Source organism: Pteropus alecto, unplaced genomic scaffold (genome assembly GCF_000325575.1).
Source record: "Pteropus alecto unplaced genomic scaffold, ASM32557v1 scaffold700, whole genome shotgun sequence".
NCBI lineage: Eukaryota > Metazoa > Chordata > Mammalia > Chiroptera > Pteropodidae > Pteropus > Pteropus alecto.
The window spans coordinates 534,950-550,842 of record NW_006429611.1 but is presented as its reverse complement, the minus strand read 5'-3'; the positions used below and the strand labels follow the sequence as shown (position 1 = coordinate 550,842).

The window sequence follows — 15,893 nt, the reverse complement described above, 5'->3', positions numbered from 1 at the left end:
GGCCTGGTCTCCGAGTGCGCCCAGTCGGACGCCCCCCGCCCCAGGCCCCCGCCGTCCCGTGCTGGAGGCTGCAGCCGTCAGGTGGGCCCGCAGCTCCCGCTTCCCGCGCGGTCTGTTTCACAGGCTGCGATAGCAGAAACGGTGCCGGGCAGTGCCAGGTACTGAGCTGGGTAGGGGTGGTCCCTTTGAGTCCCCGAGCGGTACTGCTGTGCCGGCGTCGTTCTTGCCGTTTACAGAAGGTAAACTGAGGCGAAGTAACTTGCCCAGCACCGCACAGGAGTGACAGAAAAGAGACCGGAACCCAGCCAGTCATTTTTCAGAGCCCATTCCTCCTAACGAAGCGCGCGCAAAAGTGTCCAGAAACAACATAGCGTCAAACTGTAGCTTGTCATCTCTGACAGATCTTGAATTCTTTTGTTTCTGTAGTGTTTTAACTCAAATGGGTGATGAAAAGGACTCTTGGAAAGTGAAAACTTTAGATGAAATTCTTCAGGAAAAGAAACGTCGGAAAGAACAAGAGGAAAAAGCAGAGATAAAACGCTTAAAAAATGTAAGCCATATTTTTTAAGTAAGGGGTTTTCTTAAAAGAAAATTTAATTTCTTTGCCCTCATTTTTCCATTAGAACAACGCTTCTTCGGTGAAGTTCTTTTGTACTTCCAAATGTCGCAGGTGAGCCCAAAATCTATTCTAAAAATTAACAAAAACATTCGAATACTCAGTTTACATTGCAGACTGATAACATACTAAAGCCGTATGTAGATGACAGTGTCTACCTGGAGAATAAAGCATTTTAAACCTAAATACATTAGTGCAATTGGACTAATTTTTCTCATTTCATTATTAGTGTATTCACAATACCATTTACAAGTATTTTTGATATAGCAGGAAGTTGTCTTGACGTTAACGTTTTACGTGTTTCTTGGTTCAGATAACATACTGGGAAAAACATTAGTAATTTGATAAGGGGCATTGGTAAAAAATGCCTCTTCTGATAAGATTAATAGGAGGCTCTTAAGTATTTAGTGAGTTTTATGAGATCTCACAAAGTATTTGGTAAATATAATGTGCTTTAAGACTCAGTTTTGGCTCTTATATACAACTAACGTGCTTGGCATAGTGACTGATGTCCCTTGTCAAATATGCTGGTTTTAAATTTCTCATCTCAGATTCTCGGTTTACAGGAAGTTGTAATTTTTAATGCCACGGGATTTGAATGAAAGTTTTTTTTTTTTTTTTTTAAATATAAAAGCCCATATGAAGTGTTTTTAAAGAAAAAGTGTATATGAAAGTTTGTTTTTGGATATTGGCCGGGTTCGATTATCATTAAAAATATGTTTTTCCTGTGAGGAAAATAACTAACTTCCTGCTTGCTTCTTAGTCAGATGACCGGGATTCCAAGCGGGATTCCCTTGAGGAGGGGGAGCTGAGGGACCACCGCATGGAGATAACCATCAGGAACTCGCCGTACCGGAGGGAGGACTCCATGGAGGACAGGTGAGAGGGGCGCGTGAGGAGGAAGAGCACCCAGGCCGTGGCGTGCTTCACCGAGAATGCAAGCGGGGTCACGCCACATAGTGCTGGTCCTGGCTGGCCTTTCTCGGTGCTACATCCAGCAGGTTCAGAGTAGTGACTTTAGGTTTCCTAGGTTTACCTCACCATTGAAATGGGCTCCTGCGCGGTGTCAGTTTCACCCCACCCCCACTTCTATGGAAGAACCAGATGAGGGCGTGCGCTTTTCTTTGCGATTATTCTTGGTCAAGCCAGCACCATTTACGTAGCGCACTTCAATCATTGTGCTGTATGTTTGTGACGATTCGGAAAATCACCGTCTAAAATTTTGTACAAACGAACCAAGGTCGAATGCTCAAAGAGTCTTGAGCAGAGCCTCCGAGCGGAAATGGCCCTGACGACGTCTGTTCATTCTGACGCTTTGTCCTGCGTCATGGTCACTCTTCACGTGTTTTCTCTCATCCGTCATCACGTGATTAAAGGCAACAGAGCCAGTAATTAAGGTAGAAAGGCATGGGGTGTGACTTCTCCAAAGATTTCAGTTACGTAGACAGTTGAAGATACTAAGTGACCGTTTGAGGTCATTTTGATTAAAAAATGTGAGACCTTTTTTTTTAACAGCCCTATTGGGGTGTAAATGACAGAATAAGCTGCACATCTGTCAAAGCGTGCAACTTGATCCATTTTACACACCTGCGAACTTTTATCACAGTCAAGAGAGTGGACGCAGCCATCGTCCCCGAAGGTTCCTCAGAGGCATTTTTGTTCCGCACGCAACACTGATTTTCTCACTCACACTTCACACGAGTCTGCGTTAATTTACAGTCTCGGCTTTTTTTTTTTTTTTCGTAATTAACGCTTTTTAAGTGGTGGCTCAGATTCAGCTTTATTCATATCGCAAACCCTGCATTTTTCTGTGTTAAAAGAAACTCCATCGTACCTGGTGCTCCTAGTGTTACTTTCTCAAGCGTGACGTCATGCTGTTGTGTCTTATTTCAGAGGAGAGGAAGATGATTCTTTGGCTATCAAACCACCTCAGCAAATGTCTCGGAAAGAAAAAGCTCATCACAGGAAAGACGAGAAGAGGAAAGAGAAGCGCAGGCACCGCAGCCATTCAGCAGAGGGGGGTACGGGGCACCCGCGTTCTGTGTCGCTCCCACGCGTGTTCTGCTTCCAGGTCATGTCTGCTGCCCTCTCCACAACTCGGCTCACAGAGAAGAGAAAGTAAACTAGCTAAAAACGTGGACTAATCCTAGGTCGTTCTGAAGAGCTGTTTTGTTTTCCTTCTGGTGTTTTTTCTGCACGTTACATTGTAATGGGGCGGTTTGTTTGCATTTAAAATGGTCTTTATTCACAAGTGCAGGGGGAAAACACACCCTTCAGTGCCAAGTTGCTTTAGCTGAAATTTGGGTGCTTGATATAGTCCAAATAATGGGTTTGTTCTCATGCCAATATCAAGAGCTGCTTAGGGATTTGGGAAAACAACCTGGGCCTGACTTAAATCTTATACTTATAAATGCAGTCGAGTGACATGATCTTATGATGTAGAGATCCACCGAAAGGAGCCAAGCTTTGTCCTGTATTCTTCATGAGTGCTGATATTTTTACTTTTATTTATTTTTTATTTTTTTATTTTGATATTTTTAAATTATGAAAGTAATGCGACATAATCATAGATTATTCAGTAGATGAGATTTTTAAAATACGGTGAAAATCACAATTCTGTTTAGTGATGACATTATTTTGTTTCCTTAAGTAAAGGTTTATCACATAGTGTCTTATGTCATTTTTTTTTAACATAAAATCATGATCTCTAAATCATTAATTAAACATTTTTTCTTCTTGCACTGGGTATTTTCAGATTACATGGAAGTTAAGCTTCTTTGCGGGACACTTGTCTCTCCTCAGGCAAGCACGCGAGAGTGAAAGAGAAGGACAGAGAACACGAGCGCCGGAAGCGACATCGAGAGGAACAGGATAAAGCTCGCCGGGAATGGGAGAGACAGAAGAGGAGGGAGATGGCAAGAGAACATTCCAGGAGAGAGAGGTGAGAGGCCTTGCTCGGTTAAGGGGCTTTAAGCGCGCGTGATGGTCAGCATCCCATCGGAATGGAAGAGGCCGTCATTTTGACTCAGTAACTTGGCGCGGGAGTGGTGCGTGAGCGTAGAGTCACAGCCCAGTAAACATTGGGTGACATCAGCCACGAGAATCATCCTGAAGGAAGTGAGTCTTTACTGCATCTGGGGGATGGAAACGGGTGTGAACCCACTGAGAGATCATGAGGGGAACGGAAATCCGTGTGTCGGCTTGTTCCAGGCGGAGGCTGGCGGGGGAGCTGCTGGGGGCCCGTGAGCCGGGTCTTAATTCGTGCCCGAGACCTCGCGTAAGTGTGAAACGGGCCTGAAGGAAGGGACGTTGCTGCAGGTCTGAGATAGGAACATGGACTCAAGGAAGGTTTGGGTCAGACGTAGATCAGTGGCGAGCAAAGGAAGGTAGAGTAGGGTAGATGGTCTTCCTAGACCTGTTAGCTGATGACAGGGAAACGGAAGAGGAAATGTAAGCACCTGTGCACTCGGCGCGTCAGGATGGTAAGGGAAGCGCCCTGTGGGAGCAGGGTGAGTGCCCTGCCCATCTTTAGTAGCGTATTGTATTCAAGTCATAGTAGAGTGAACCGTATTGAAGACAGCCTGGTCTGCGTGTGTAAATTCTGACACAGAATTAGTGCTCGGGAGAAGTCTGGTGGAGAATGACTCACCATCTCTTACTTAGCAAGTATGTAGCCAACGCCTGCTTGGTACCAGGCTCTGTTCTGGGTGGTCTAGGTCAGGAAGACCAAGGACACATACCGTTTAGTGTTCTCTGGGTTACAATAGAAGTGAACTGGTTCTTTCAAAAAAAGAAAAAAGGAAAGAAATGAAATCCGAAAGGCCTTGAAACAGTCTGGGAGCTGGGACACCAGACCCTTGGGCGTTTGTCCCCAGGTGCCTCTCTCCGGGCTCAGATTCTCAGGAAAGAGCATCTGGTTAGCCCCAGGTTTGTCCTCCATAGCCCAGGTAAAGGGTGAACAGACAGGTGTGAATGCTAGGGCCACCTCTGTGTGTTGGGGTCATTTCCAGAGAAAGCTTGGGTGCTGGCCTGCGGTAAAGAAGGGAGAAATGGACGGCTAGATGGCGCTTCTGTCCCGGCAGCCTAGGTGAGCAGAAGAGGCGTTTAAAGAAGGTCCGTGAGAACAGCCTTCGTTCTCGTGACCAGTCTGGTGGGGGCTGAGGCCGGAAGGTGAAAGTCTCAACTCTCACAGTGTCCAGGCTGCAGGCAGCGCGTGGGACAGCCAAGTGCTGACTGTCCGGTGCAGACCGACCTTACAGCTGTGCAGGCACAGCGCTGACCCCAAGGAAGTCAAGCTGGGGAAAAAAAGAAACACGGAAAGAAATGGCAGTGGCCACAGTCTGCCACGGAGACAGGAGTTCACGGATTTGGCCAAATACGGTAAAGAGCAACAACTGAGGAGAAATTAGAATCCAGAGTTGCTACAACATGTTAATCGAAAATGTCCAATTTTCCACAAAAAGTCTCAGGACCTACAAAAAAATTAAAAAGTGACCCCTGTCCAGGAAGAAAGGCATCAGTAGAAGCTGCATGTGTTCCAGATTTAGCGAAGACCTGGACTCTTCAGAGGACGTGGGAGAAGGGACTGGAAGATGGCGCTGTGGAAGCCACGCGTTCTGAGGAGAAAAAAGACTGAAGGAGAATGAACAGCCTCCAATATCGGCGAGACGACAGCTGTGTCATGGCAGCCCCAGGACAGAAAAAGGAAGGGGCACAAAGGTGTCTTTTAAAATAACAGCGAAAACTTCCCAAATTTGATGAAAAATATTCATCAGCATTTCCAAAAAGATCAGTGAGCTGCAGGCACAGCAAATTCAGTTACGTCATAGTCAGACTGGGGGAAGCCAAATGAGAACAAGCAGCAAGAGAAAAGCTGTCTCCGGACGCGAGTGCGTCTGTGCCGTTGGTGGCAGGCTGCTCGGTGCTGGGGGCGCGGGGGCGGGGTGGCATAGTCACACTGCCGGGAGCAAACCTGTCAGCGAGGATTGTACACCCAGCAGAGCTGCTTCAGAAGGGAGGGGGAAATAAAGACTTGCCCAGGTGGGTGTGGACCGGTGGGTTCCACTGTTAGCAAGACCCGCCTTACGGGAGACACTCGAGACTTTCAGGCTGAATGGAAGTGACACCAGAAGGTATCGAATCCACAGGAAGAAAAAAACACGACCGGAAATGGTAAAAGTGGGTTACGTACAGAATCTATACAGACGTTTCTTCTCAACGTCTCCTACAAAAGACACGAGATCGTGCAGAATGACAATTATGAATATATTGTCACGTAGCACATACCACGTGTAGGCTGCACTGGAACAGGCCCTCTGTTTCATGGGAATTAGGGTCGCTATGACCCCTAGAGCAAACACCTAAGTATCAAATCGGAAAAGTTAAGTGGTACGCTGAAGATACTTATTTAAATCCAAAATGGGCACAAAAAAGAAGACGGAGAAAACAAAGAGCAAAAGCACAAAAGGAAGCCCAACCATAGGCATAATTACATTAACCGTGAAACGGACTCTGTGCCCCAGACAAGGGCAAGATTGTCAGAGAAGCAAGATCCAACTCCAGGAGGGATATCTTAGAGCCACAGACAAAAATGGGTTGAAAGTAAAAGGTTGGGAAAAGATCCACCATGCAGACAGCAACCACAAGAGATCTCGAGTGGCTATTCTAAATGTCAGGCAAAAAAGAGGTTAAGACAAATAATAAAAAGTAACAAAAAGGCGCACTATCGGAAGGTAGAATAACAAATGTATACGCATGGAGTACAAGAGTCCAAGAATACGTGAAGCAAAGCTCAACAATGGAAAGGAGAGAGAGTTCGTTGATGACAGTCGGAAATGTCTCCAGTCAATGGAACAACTAGAGAAAATCAACAAAGATACAGAAAATTTGGAAAATATTAACCAACTCAATCTAACGTGGATATTACATTCCACCCACAGCTACAGCGTATAGATTTATTTCAAGAGCTCATGAGACGTTTTCAACGTAGATCACATGCTAAGCCGTGTAACGGTGCTCGAATTTAAAAGAAGTCAAAGTATGTCCTCTTACCACAAAAGAATTTAACTCAAAATCAGCAACAGAAACCTGGAGAGATCCCCAGTGTTTAGAAATTCAACGACACATTTCTGAATAAGCAACGGCCGAAAGAAGAAATTATAAGGAAAAACAAAATAGTTTGAACTAAATGAAAATGAAAACAGTCAAAGTGTAGGGACACAGCTAAGGCTGTGCTTAGAGTGCAGTGTTTTAGCTTAAGCACTGAAGTCAGAAAAGGACGTTGCGAATTCAATACCATAAGCTTCTACCCAAAGAGACGAAGAAAAAGCATTCAGCCCAGAGCAGCAGCGGAAATGTCCAGAAATCCAAAGCCGATGAAAGCAGGTTTGCGGGGTGGGGACTGAGCACGGTGGACGTGAGGGACACATCAGTGACTGGAATGTTTTAACGCGCTTCCCGTTTGCCCCAAGAACACTGGCCAGTGGCGCTTGTGGCTTTTACCCCGAGATGACTCGCAGATCACAATCCTAACGTCATCCTGAGTTTGCCATGAAACATCTCACTTTTATTATTTTTGCGTCACTCTAGTGTATCGACCGTCCTTTATCAAATGGCATCACTCTGGCATTCTGTCTTTAGTAGCAGTATTCCCATTTACAAAATACGTTCTCGATCGCTGAAAATGTCAAGTCCTGGAAAACGTAGCCTCCTGACGTTTGATGTTGAATTAACACTGGCAGCGAGCTGCGCTGGTTCTTTGTAAACAGGAAAAGGGAGAAGCTGTGGTGATGGTTGTACAACTTCGTCAGCTCGTGAAACACGATGCAGCGGGTGGATTTTACACATAAATCATCCCTCAGTTTTGCTTTGAAGCAGCTCGGACTCGCAGCCATTCACATACTCGTGCCTCAAGCTCCATGTCCTCACGCAGCCACCCAGGTGCTGAGCTGTTGCGGACCGGTGCTGGCCCGGGGCTGATGGTGACACCACAGGCCTTCTTTCGTTTTCACCATTTTTGGCTTGTGCTCATTTCTGTGTGTGTATAATGATCTATTTTTAAAAGCGTGTTAGCTCTTTAAGGGGTTATTTGGGTTTAAGATCAGGGACGCGAGAGTTACCTATGATCAGTCCTCACTCTTTGGCCGCCTTATTTCAGTCACTGGTGTTTCCTGTGCTCCAGGTGATAACCGACCTTAGAGCAGCTTTCCCCGCAGCCCATCGTGCCGCTCATGCCCCCTCTCCTCTCCCCGCCACATGGGACCGGGCAGCGGCCCGGGGTCCGCCAGCCGTGGCCCGGTGAGCGGAGCACGGGCGGGCGCGTGTGCAGGTGCCGTGAGGGTGCTGGGTGCGTCCTTGGGCAGCTCCTGGGGTGGGGGCGGGTTCTGCGTGGGCCTGGCCCACAGGAGCGGGCGGAACCAGCGGCCCCTGGCAGCAGCGCTTCCTGCCGTTGTGCCCGTGCCCTCGGGACGGCTTTGTGAGTTCGTGCTGCCTTTAGAAAGCCCTTTATGGGTCGAATAACCTGAAAAGGCATTTTTAAATCTGAGCGCAAAGCCCTGGGAGCGAAGCCGCCTGTGCGTTGGGGGAACGCTGGCAGTGCTCGTTGCAGGGACCGCCTGGAGCAGCTGGAGAGGAAGCGGGAGCGGGAGCGCAAGCTGCGGGAGCAGCAGAAGGAGCAGCGGGAGCAGAAGGAGCGGGAGCGGCGCGCGGAGGAGCGGCGCAAGGAGCGGGAGGCGCGGCGGGAAGGTGCGCGCGCGGGTGGGGGCCTCGCCCTGAGCCGCTCCCGCGGTGAGTGCTGGTGCCTCGGCCCGCAGCCGCCACCCTGGGGCCGAGCCACAGCCGGGGACGGGGATGCTGGGAGGCGGTGGCAGGCAGGCGGGACGGGCCGGGAGCGGAAGGGGACAGTGGCTTGTGCGGGGCGTGCGGGGGAGCTGTCCCCAGGGCGTGGTCCAGGGCCATCTCGGGCCGAATGCAGGGCCGCTGTAGCGTGTCCCCTGTGCCAGGTGTCCTCTGGCGCCTGGGCTCTGGCCTGCAGAGGCAGTTCCGGGCCTGCCCCTTGTGACCAATAGTGGGCAGTCTGGGTCCCGGGTCCGCTCCCAGCCTCCGGGTTGGAGCTGTCTTTCCTTGGCTCCTTGGTTTCTGTCCTGGGTGCTGCTAGCAACTGTGTGTCCTGGGGCCGTGTCTGCCGTGTCACGCGGGCTGTCACCATCAGCATGGGTGCGGGTGCGAGGTGACCGAGGGGGCCCTGTCGGAAAGAGGGTGCTGCCAGCGCCACGTCCTCTTGTGTCCTGGGCACCAGGGTCTGCGCATCACCGAACGACGAGAGAGGACTACGGCGATAAGGGGAAGGCCGGCCACTGGAGCCGCAGCCCGCTCCGGCCGCCCCGAGAGAGGTTCGAGCTGGGCGACGGCCGGAAGCCAGGTGAGGCTGGCCGCGCGTGTGGGTCTCTGTCGTCTTCACAGCAGGGTGGTGTGCTAAGTGCTTCCTGTCGCAGAGCAGGTGCCAATGGTGGTGTGAAGTGAGTTAGGCACTTGTCGCCCGACACGCCCGTTGCCGGCCCATTAGAGTTTTCCCCTGAGTGTGTGTGCGCGAGCTGTTCCCCTTCAGACCGACTTCGTCCTTGTGTGAGAGGTTCTGTCTGGTCTTGTTCATGTCACAACCTGTCCCCAAATTCACCTTTGCTGGTTTGCTCCGGAAGTGAAAGAAGAGAAAGTGGAGGAGAGGGACCTGCTGTCTGACTTGCAGGACGTCAGCGACAGCGAGAGGAAAACCAGCTCGGCCGAGTCCTCCTCAGGTGAGCAAGTCGGCGGCCGAGGCCCATGGCGCCGCTGCAGAGGGGGACCCCGCGCTCATGGCCTGCTGCTTCCCGCCTGCAGCGGAGTCGGGATCAGGGTCGGAGGAGGAGGAAGAGGAGGAGGAGGAAGAGGAGGAGGAGGGCAGCAGCAGCGAAGACTCGGAGGAAGAGGAAGAGGAGGAGGAGGAGGAAGAGGAGGAGGAGGAGGAAGAGGAGGAGGAGGAGACGGGGAGCAACTCGGAGGATGCGTCCGCGCCGTCGGCCGGTGAGTGGGGTGCCAGCGAGCAGGGTCGGAGGCCACGGGACGCGCTTTCAAGTCTGACCCTGAAACGTTCCAAACTGGACATCCCTGCGTTCTGGGCCTCACTGGAGGTCCCCACGTGCTGCTTCCTGGCCGTCCGCGGAGCAGACGGGTGGCCTCGGAAGCGCGTGGGGTGGCGGGGCCCTGGGGCGCGGCGGACCCAGCTGGCCTGGCCGACGCCACTTTGCCTTGCAGAGGAAGTGAGCGACGAGGCGAGCGATGACGATCGTGAGACCGAGAACCACGTCCTCATGGGTGAGCAGCCTCCCCGCGACGGCTGGCCTTCTCGCCTGTCCCCCAGTGCGGTGGCACTCTAACAGCCATGAGTGTGACTGTGTGGCAGTCCAGGAAACCTTCTCCAAGGCACCTCATGCCCCAGAAGCCACAGGGAGGTCCTGGCCTGGCAGTGTTCCAGGACGAGCCGACTCCTAGAACTGGGCACCTCACAAAGCACCTCACTGTTCCCATGGGGGTCCGGATTTCTCAGAGGGGACAGTGCTAACTGAATGCTATCCTGAGTGCTGCTGTGGCCTGGACAGACGGGGGCTGAGGACTCCCGCCCTGGCCCTAGCAGCTCAGGTCCAACTGGGGGCCGAGGCCGCGTGGGGCTGGCGTGGCCTGCAGGCAGCTCTGCGCCCTCAGGCCTGACAGACCAGTTCCAGACACACCACCTCGGAGCTCCGCTTCCGATCAGCGGCTTGGCAGAGCCGGCGGGCCCCAAGGCCCCGGGGTCACTGCTCAGTGTCTTCTTTGTGCACTGTGTCCCCCTCTCCAGCCCCACCCCCCCAGAGCAGGAAGGGGCTTGTGACAATTGCTCATTCCTGGTTTCGAAATCGGGTTTCACTTTTGAAGTTCCAGAGTCCCGATTTGACCGAGATTCCGGAGAAAGTGAAGAAGGAGAGGAGGATGCTGGCGAGGGCACCCCGCAGAGCAGCGCCCTGACCGAGGGGGAGTTCGTGCCCGACTCGCCCACTCTGTCGCCCATCGAGCTCAAACAGGAGCTGCCCAAGTACCTGCCCGCCCTGCAGGTCAGGCACCCTGCTGCCCAGCCTGGTTCCGCTTCGCCCGTCACCACAGGGCCGGTGGCCAAGAGCAGAAGCCAAGTCCCCAGTGCGGTGGTCTTTCACCAGAGGGGGCCGGGACCGCCCTTGCGCGAAGTCACTGGCCAGGCTCAAGCACCAGTCTCCATGTCCGTAGTCCAACCTTTTGCCCGGCAGCAGTGGTGGGGACAGCTCCTGAGGCCCCAGCGGGGCCCATGCATGGCAGGCAGCTTGGTGACTGGGCACTTGCCCTTCCTCACCCTCTTGCTGTGCAGGGTCATAAGGGAGGGTCAGTGATGAGGGACACCACGGTGAGGGCCTGGGAAGGAGCCCGTCCTGAGAGGGGCGAGTGGCCTCACGTGCTCAGGCTCCCCAGGGTGCACTCGCTGGCCTGGCAGGACAACACAGCAGGAAGACACGGGCTTGGTGTGGGGGGTCGGCTGTCTTCAGTGTCGCCGTAAGGCAGGGCAGGCCTGGCTCGGTTCTTTTCCACTTCGGTTTAAGATCGTGGCCAAGGGGCACGAGCTCGCTGAAGGCGACAGGAGATGCTGGGTCGCAGCTCCGGGACCCCTCGGGTCGGCCTCGCTGCGCCGGCACTGTGCAGGGCCGGCCCGGCCAGGCCTCACGCCAGTGTCCCCACCAGGGCTGCCGGAGCGTGGAGGAGTTCCAGTGCCTGAACAGGATCGAAGAAGGCACCTACGGCGTGGTGTACCGAGCCAAGGACAAGAAGACAGGTGCGCAGGGTCTGGGTGCCCGGAGAGCCGCACCCGAGGGGCGCTGTCCTCGGCTGGCCCGCTGCTGTCGCAGGCCCAGCACTAACTCCCCAAGGGCGGTTGGGTTCCTGGTTGGCTCTCGGGGCTGAGACCCGAGCCCGGCCAGCCTGGCCCCTCAGCCTCGAGGTCATTGAGCATAGTGCCTTGTGGTCCTGGGAGTCGCCCCATCCTTGTGCTGGGCCATGGCCTGACCTTACCTGGCCAGCACCAGGTGATGACTCATAGTGACACATTCCAGAGCAGCTGTCACATGAGAGTATTGCGTGGCTGTGACAGCAGGTGACTTGCCACCTTAGGGGGTGTGGAGTCAGCTGGGCTCAGGCTCAGGCTACAGAGCATCGGCCTCAAGTGGCGGCCCTTGGACAGTCGCAGTGCCTGTAACCGGGTCTCAGAACGCCAGTGATTGTTTGAGACCTTGAGCACCTGGCAGATAATGCTGTGTGGGGCCATTGGGGTTGGTTACACCTGCCCACGGCGACAGTGGGCAGAGGCGGGAGGTCCCAGTGGTTCTGGACAGCAGCGGGTCTGGGAGTGCACTGCATGCCTCTGGCAACCACGGTTGGGCTTCTGGCCGGAGACACGCACTCCGATCGGATGCGGCCTCCAGTGCAGTCGGGGCGCTCCGAGTCCCCGTGACCGTGCGTTCTCAGCATCTGTCCTCAAACTGCTCTCAGACGAAATCGTGGCTCTGAAGCGGCTGAAGATGGAGAAGGAGAAGGAGGGGTTCCCAATCACCTCGCTGAGGGAGATCAACACCATCCTCAAGGCGCAGCACCCCAACATCGTGACGGTCAGGGTAAGGCGGCCACACAGGCGGGCTCATCAGTCCTCACGCCTAGCAGGTCCCGCTGTCACCAGTCTCTGCCCCAGGGTCTTGGGCCTCCTGGGAGAGCCGGTGGTCACGGGCGGGACCTGCTGCCGTCTGTAGGAGATAGTCGTGGGCAGCAACATGGACAAGATTTACATCGTCATGAACTACGTGGAGCACGACCTCAAGAGCCTGATGGAGACCATGAAGCAGCCCTTCCTGCCAGGTACGGCCCGTGTCCCTGTGAGGACTGCTCACCCTCAGGCCGCCCAGGCCACAGGCAGTGTCCTTGGGGGTGGGGGAACGCTAGCCTGTGACCCCGACCCTGGGACACCAGGTGCGTGCTCCCGGGCTCCACGCCCCTGAGAACCTGGTCGCTACCGAGGTGGGTGGGCACGCGGGGGAGCAGCCCACGTGGGGCCACTGAGAAACCACTGCCTTCAGGGGAGGTGAAGACACTCATGATCCAGCTGCTGCGTGGTGTGAAGCACCTGCACGACAACTGGATCCTGCACCGCGACCTCAAGACGTCCAACTTGCTGCTGAGCCATGCTGGGATCCTCAAGGTGAGCCCCGCCGCCCGCCGAGGGGCGCCCGGCTCCCGGCTCCCAGCCGCAGCCTGCCGACCACCGCCCTGTCCTTGCAGGTGGGAGACTTTGGGCTGGCACGGGAGTATGGGTCCCCTCTGAAGGCCTACACCCCAGTGGTCGTGACCCTGTGGTACCGCGCCCCAGAACTGCTGCTTGGTGCCAAGGTGAGTGTTGGGCCGTTTGGGGCCTGCCCTAAGCACGTGGCCCCGCCAGCCCCCTGAGCCTGTCCCTGCTCCCCAGGAGTACTCCACAGCTGTGGACATGTGGTCCGTGGGCTGCATCTTTGGGGAGCTGCTGACTCAGAAGCCACTGTTCCCTGGGAAGTCAGAAATCGATCAGATCAACAAAGTGTTTAAGGTGGGTCAGGGTGTCCTATGGGGGGGCGCTACCTGCAGGACGTGGCCAGCCTGAGACAGCCTCCTTTCAGGACCTGGGGACGCCCAGTGAGAAGATCTGGCCTGGCTACAACGAGCTCCCTGCGGTCAAGAAGATGACCTTCACCGAGTACCCCTACAACAACCTGCGCAAGCGCTTCGGGGCCCTGCTCTCCGATCACGGCTTCGACCTCATGAACAAGTGCGTGTGGGGTGTGGCTCCCTGGCCCCGCCCCACATTGGGCCCTGCCCCACAGTAGTCCCCGCCTCCCAGGCCCCACCCTGCAGTGGTCCCGCAAGTGCTGTCTTCTCCCAGGTTCCTGACCTACTTCCCTGGGCGGAGGGTCAGCGCCGAGGACGGCCTCAAGCACGAGTATTTCCGAGAGACTCCCCTCCCCATCGACCCCTCCATGTTCCCCACGTGGCCTGCCAAGAGCGAGCAGCAAAGGGTGAAGCGGGGCACCAGCCCTCGGCCGCCTGAGGGAGGCCTGGGCTACAGCCAGCTGGTAAGGGGCGGGCTGCTGGGTGATGGAGGTGGGGGTGGTTCTCCAGGGTGGGGCTGGCCCGGCCAGGGTCCCACAGTGCCACTTGCTCCCCAGGGAGATGATGACCTGAAGGAGACCGGCTTCCACCTCACTACCACCAACCAGGGGGCCTCAGCCGCGGGCCCTGGCTTCAGCCTCAAGTTCTGAAGTTCAGGGTGGACCCCAGACCAATCTCGGGGAATGCTGACTATCCAGGGTCAGCTGGGACCAGGGGCAGGAGCTGGAGAAGGCATCTGGGTCCAGACCCAGGTCTTGCCCCAGTTGGACACAGCTGCTTTGGCCCTTGCTGCTGTGAATAGCAACCTCGAGACTTGGACCACTGGTTCTATTCGGTTTTCCATGTTTCATTTTTATTTTGTCTTGGTTTGTAAATTTGTAGAATTAAATCATTTCCTTGTGGAAGGAAAGGGTATATTTTCTTTCAGATGTATCGGACTTGCCCTACGGGGAGAGTGCAGGTGTCCACACACAGGTGGCCAGTGTGGATAGCACATCCCCTCCACACATACACTCGGCCACCATGACCCAGGGGGCTCTGCCTGTCATACTGGCAGTGATTTGAAATGGAGCCGTGGGGGATTTTTCTGCTTTCCCATCTTTAGGGCTTCTGCTTTGGCACCTTCCTGCCCTCACCCACAGCATCCACAGCCCCAAGGTCCCCAGGTCCCCCGGTCCCCCAGAGCTGGGGGTGTGAGCATGGCCATGTGGCTTTTTTGTACGAGGTGGTGACATTTTAAAGTACAGTAAAATATTCCTGGAGGAAGGCTCAGTATGTTATTTCAGCCACTTGTCCCAGGCTGGGTCCCCACACATGCACACATGGCGAGGACAAGGACAGACGGGGTGAGGTGTAGCCTCTGGCCCCACATGGGCCAGGCTCTTCTTGGCCCACCAGACCTGCAGCTCCTGTTCTAGTTGGTTGGAGGGGGGCTGGGAATCCCTCAGGCAGAGGGGACGCTTGCCACCACCCAGGGCCTCCACCTGTGTCACACCAGGCCCTTCTGTGAGCATCACCAGCCCCATCTCCCAACTTCTGAGGTGCCACCGGCCCACCCCGCCTTGGCACTTCCGTGCTGGAGGCCCCACGCTCCCCAGCCCAGCCTTCCTGCCACACCTGCCCCAGAGCAAACCCAAGAGGGCCCTGGGCCGGCTCCACAGCAGTCTGCGCCCCCAGGTGATGGCAGATGGGCCTCGTCCCCACCTTTCCAAGAACAGCCTAGAAAAGCTCTTGGCCCCCTGGTCGCTGTAGACTGCATCCTCACCTCGAGGAACTGCAGGGAAGTTTAGGTGTCCTGGCCCCCACTCCCTACATCCAGCTAGGCCTCCAGCCAGGTGTCCCCTGCTACAAGGCCCAAGACTGGCCGTCTGCCCCTTGCCCTCCCAAGAAAGGGCGCAGACACGTCAGAGAGAAAGCGCTTTATCAGCCGGCCTGCAGAGGGCGCTCAGCTCCGCACACGGACTCGCCAGGAGTAGGTGCTGAGCACGCGCTGCCGCCGGCGCACCACGCACGTGTACGTGCCCTCGTTGATGGCGTTGGCGATGATGCTCAGGTGCGCCTCGCCCAGCGCCAGGTAGCCGGGGTAGGAGAACTCCAGGGGCTCCTGGTCCTTGTACCAGCTGCGGGGGCGGCAGGGCGGCAGGGTGGCAGAGTCCGGCGGGTCCGAGCCCCGGCGCCCACCCCCACCGTCACAGGTGGGTCACTCACTACACTTTGCCTTTCTTGTGGAGGATCTTCTGGCCACAGCGGAAGGTCACGTTCCTGCCCTCGGGCACCAGCCTGGTTTTGGTCCTGGGGGGCGGCGCGGTGGTGGCCACCGTGGGAAAGGGGAATTCTGCTCGGGTGCGGGAGGGTCACGTCAGCGCCCTGACCCCACCCCCGCCTGGGCCCGAGCTGGGGACCTGGTCGCACCGTAACAGAAGTCGCAGCTGCTGGGGCACAGCCTCTTCATGAGCCTCCGGCGGGCGTCACAGAAGCCCCTCCGCGCCCAGGACGCGCACACGAACAGCCGGTCCAGGCAGCCTGCGGGAGCGTGGCCTGGCCTCAGGGCCCACCC

The 15,893-nt window shown here is 55.4% G+C and overlaps 2 protein-coding genes across 5 annotated transcripts in view; one reads left to right on the top strand and one right to left on the bottom strand.

The window, feature by feature from the left end:
- The window catches only part of LOC102882757 (cyclin-dependent kinase 11B), a 14,617-nt gene extending 376 nt beyond the window's left edge, over positions 1-14,241 (top strand). The window contains exons 1-20 of one of the 4 annotated variants that reach the window (XM_015590001.2): positions 11-81; positions 427-550; positions 1,380-1,495; positions 2,510-2,637; positions 3,419-3,557; positions 8,223-8,401; positions 8,913-9,035; positions 9,313-9,408; positions 9,491-9,673; positions 9,905-9,964; positions 10,562-10,737; positions 11,393-11,483; positions 12,197-12,318; positions 12,451-12,556; positions 12,775-12,896; positions 12,977-13,084; positions 13,161-13,277; positions 13,348-13,496; positions 13,611-13,800; positions 13,894-14,241. In XM_015590001.2, the coding sequence (XP_015445487.1) occupies positions 440-550; positions 1,380-1,495; positions 2,510-2,637; positions 3,419-3,557; positions 8,223-8,401; positions 8,913-9,035; positions 9,313-9,408; positions 9,491-9,673; positions 9,905-9,964; positions 10,562-10,737; positions 11,393-11,483; positions 12,197-12,318; positions 12,451-12,556; positions 12,775-12,896; positions 12,977-13,084; positions 13,161-13,277; positions 13,348-13,496; positions 13,611-13,800; positions 13,894-13,986 (2,409 nt within the window). In that variant the 5' untranslated portion in view covers positions 11-81; positions 427-439 and the 3' untranslated portion in view covers positions 13,987-14,241. Of the gene's footprint in view, positions 1-10; positions 82-424; positions 551-623; positions 671-1,379; positions 1,496-2,509; positions 2,638-3,418; positions 3,558-8,222; positions 8,402-8,912; positions 9,036-9,312; positions 9,409-9,490; positions 9,674-9,904; positions 9,965-10,561; positions 10,738-11,392; positions 11,484-12,196; positions 12,319-12,450; positions 12,557-12,774; positions 12,897-12,976; positions 13,085-13,160; positions 13,278-13,347; positions 13,497-13,610; positions 13,801-13,893 lie in introns of those variants that run through there. The other 3 variants (XM_015590092.2, XM_006903906.3, XM_015589976.2) reach the window with 3 other exon arrangements.
- MMP23B (matrix metallopeptidase 23B) overlaps positions 14,160-15,893 on the bottom strand; it is a 4,987-nt gene continuing 3,253 nt past the window's right edge. The window contains exons 6-8 of the mRNA XM_006903905.3: positions 15,749-15,859; positions 15,545-15,671; positions 14,160-15,456 (exon numbers count right to left, since the gene is read on the bottom strand). Of these exons, the coding sequence (XP_006903967.2) occupies positions 15,282-15,456; positions 15,545-15,671; positions 15,749-15,859 (413 nt within the window). The 3' untranslated portion in view covers positions 14,160-15,281. The remainder of the gene's footprint in view (positions 15,457-15,544; positions 15,672-15,748; positions 15,860-15,893) is intronic.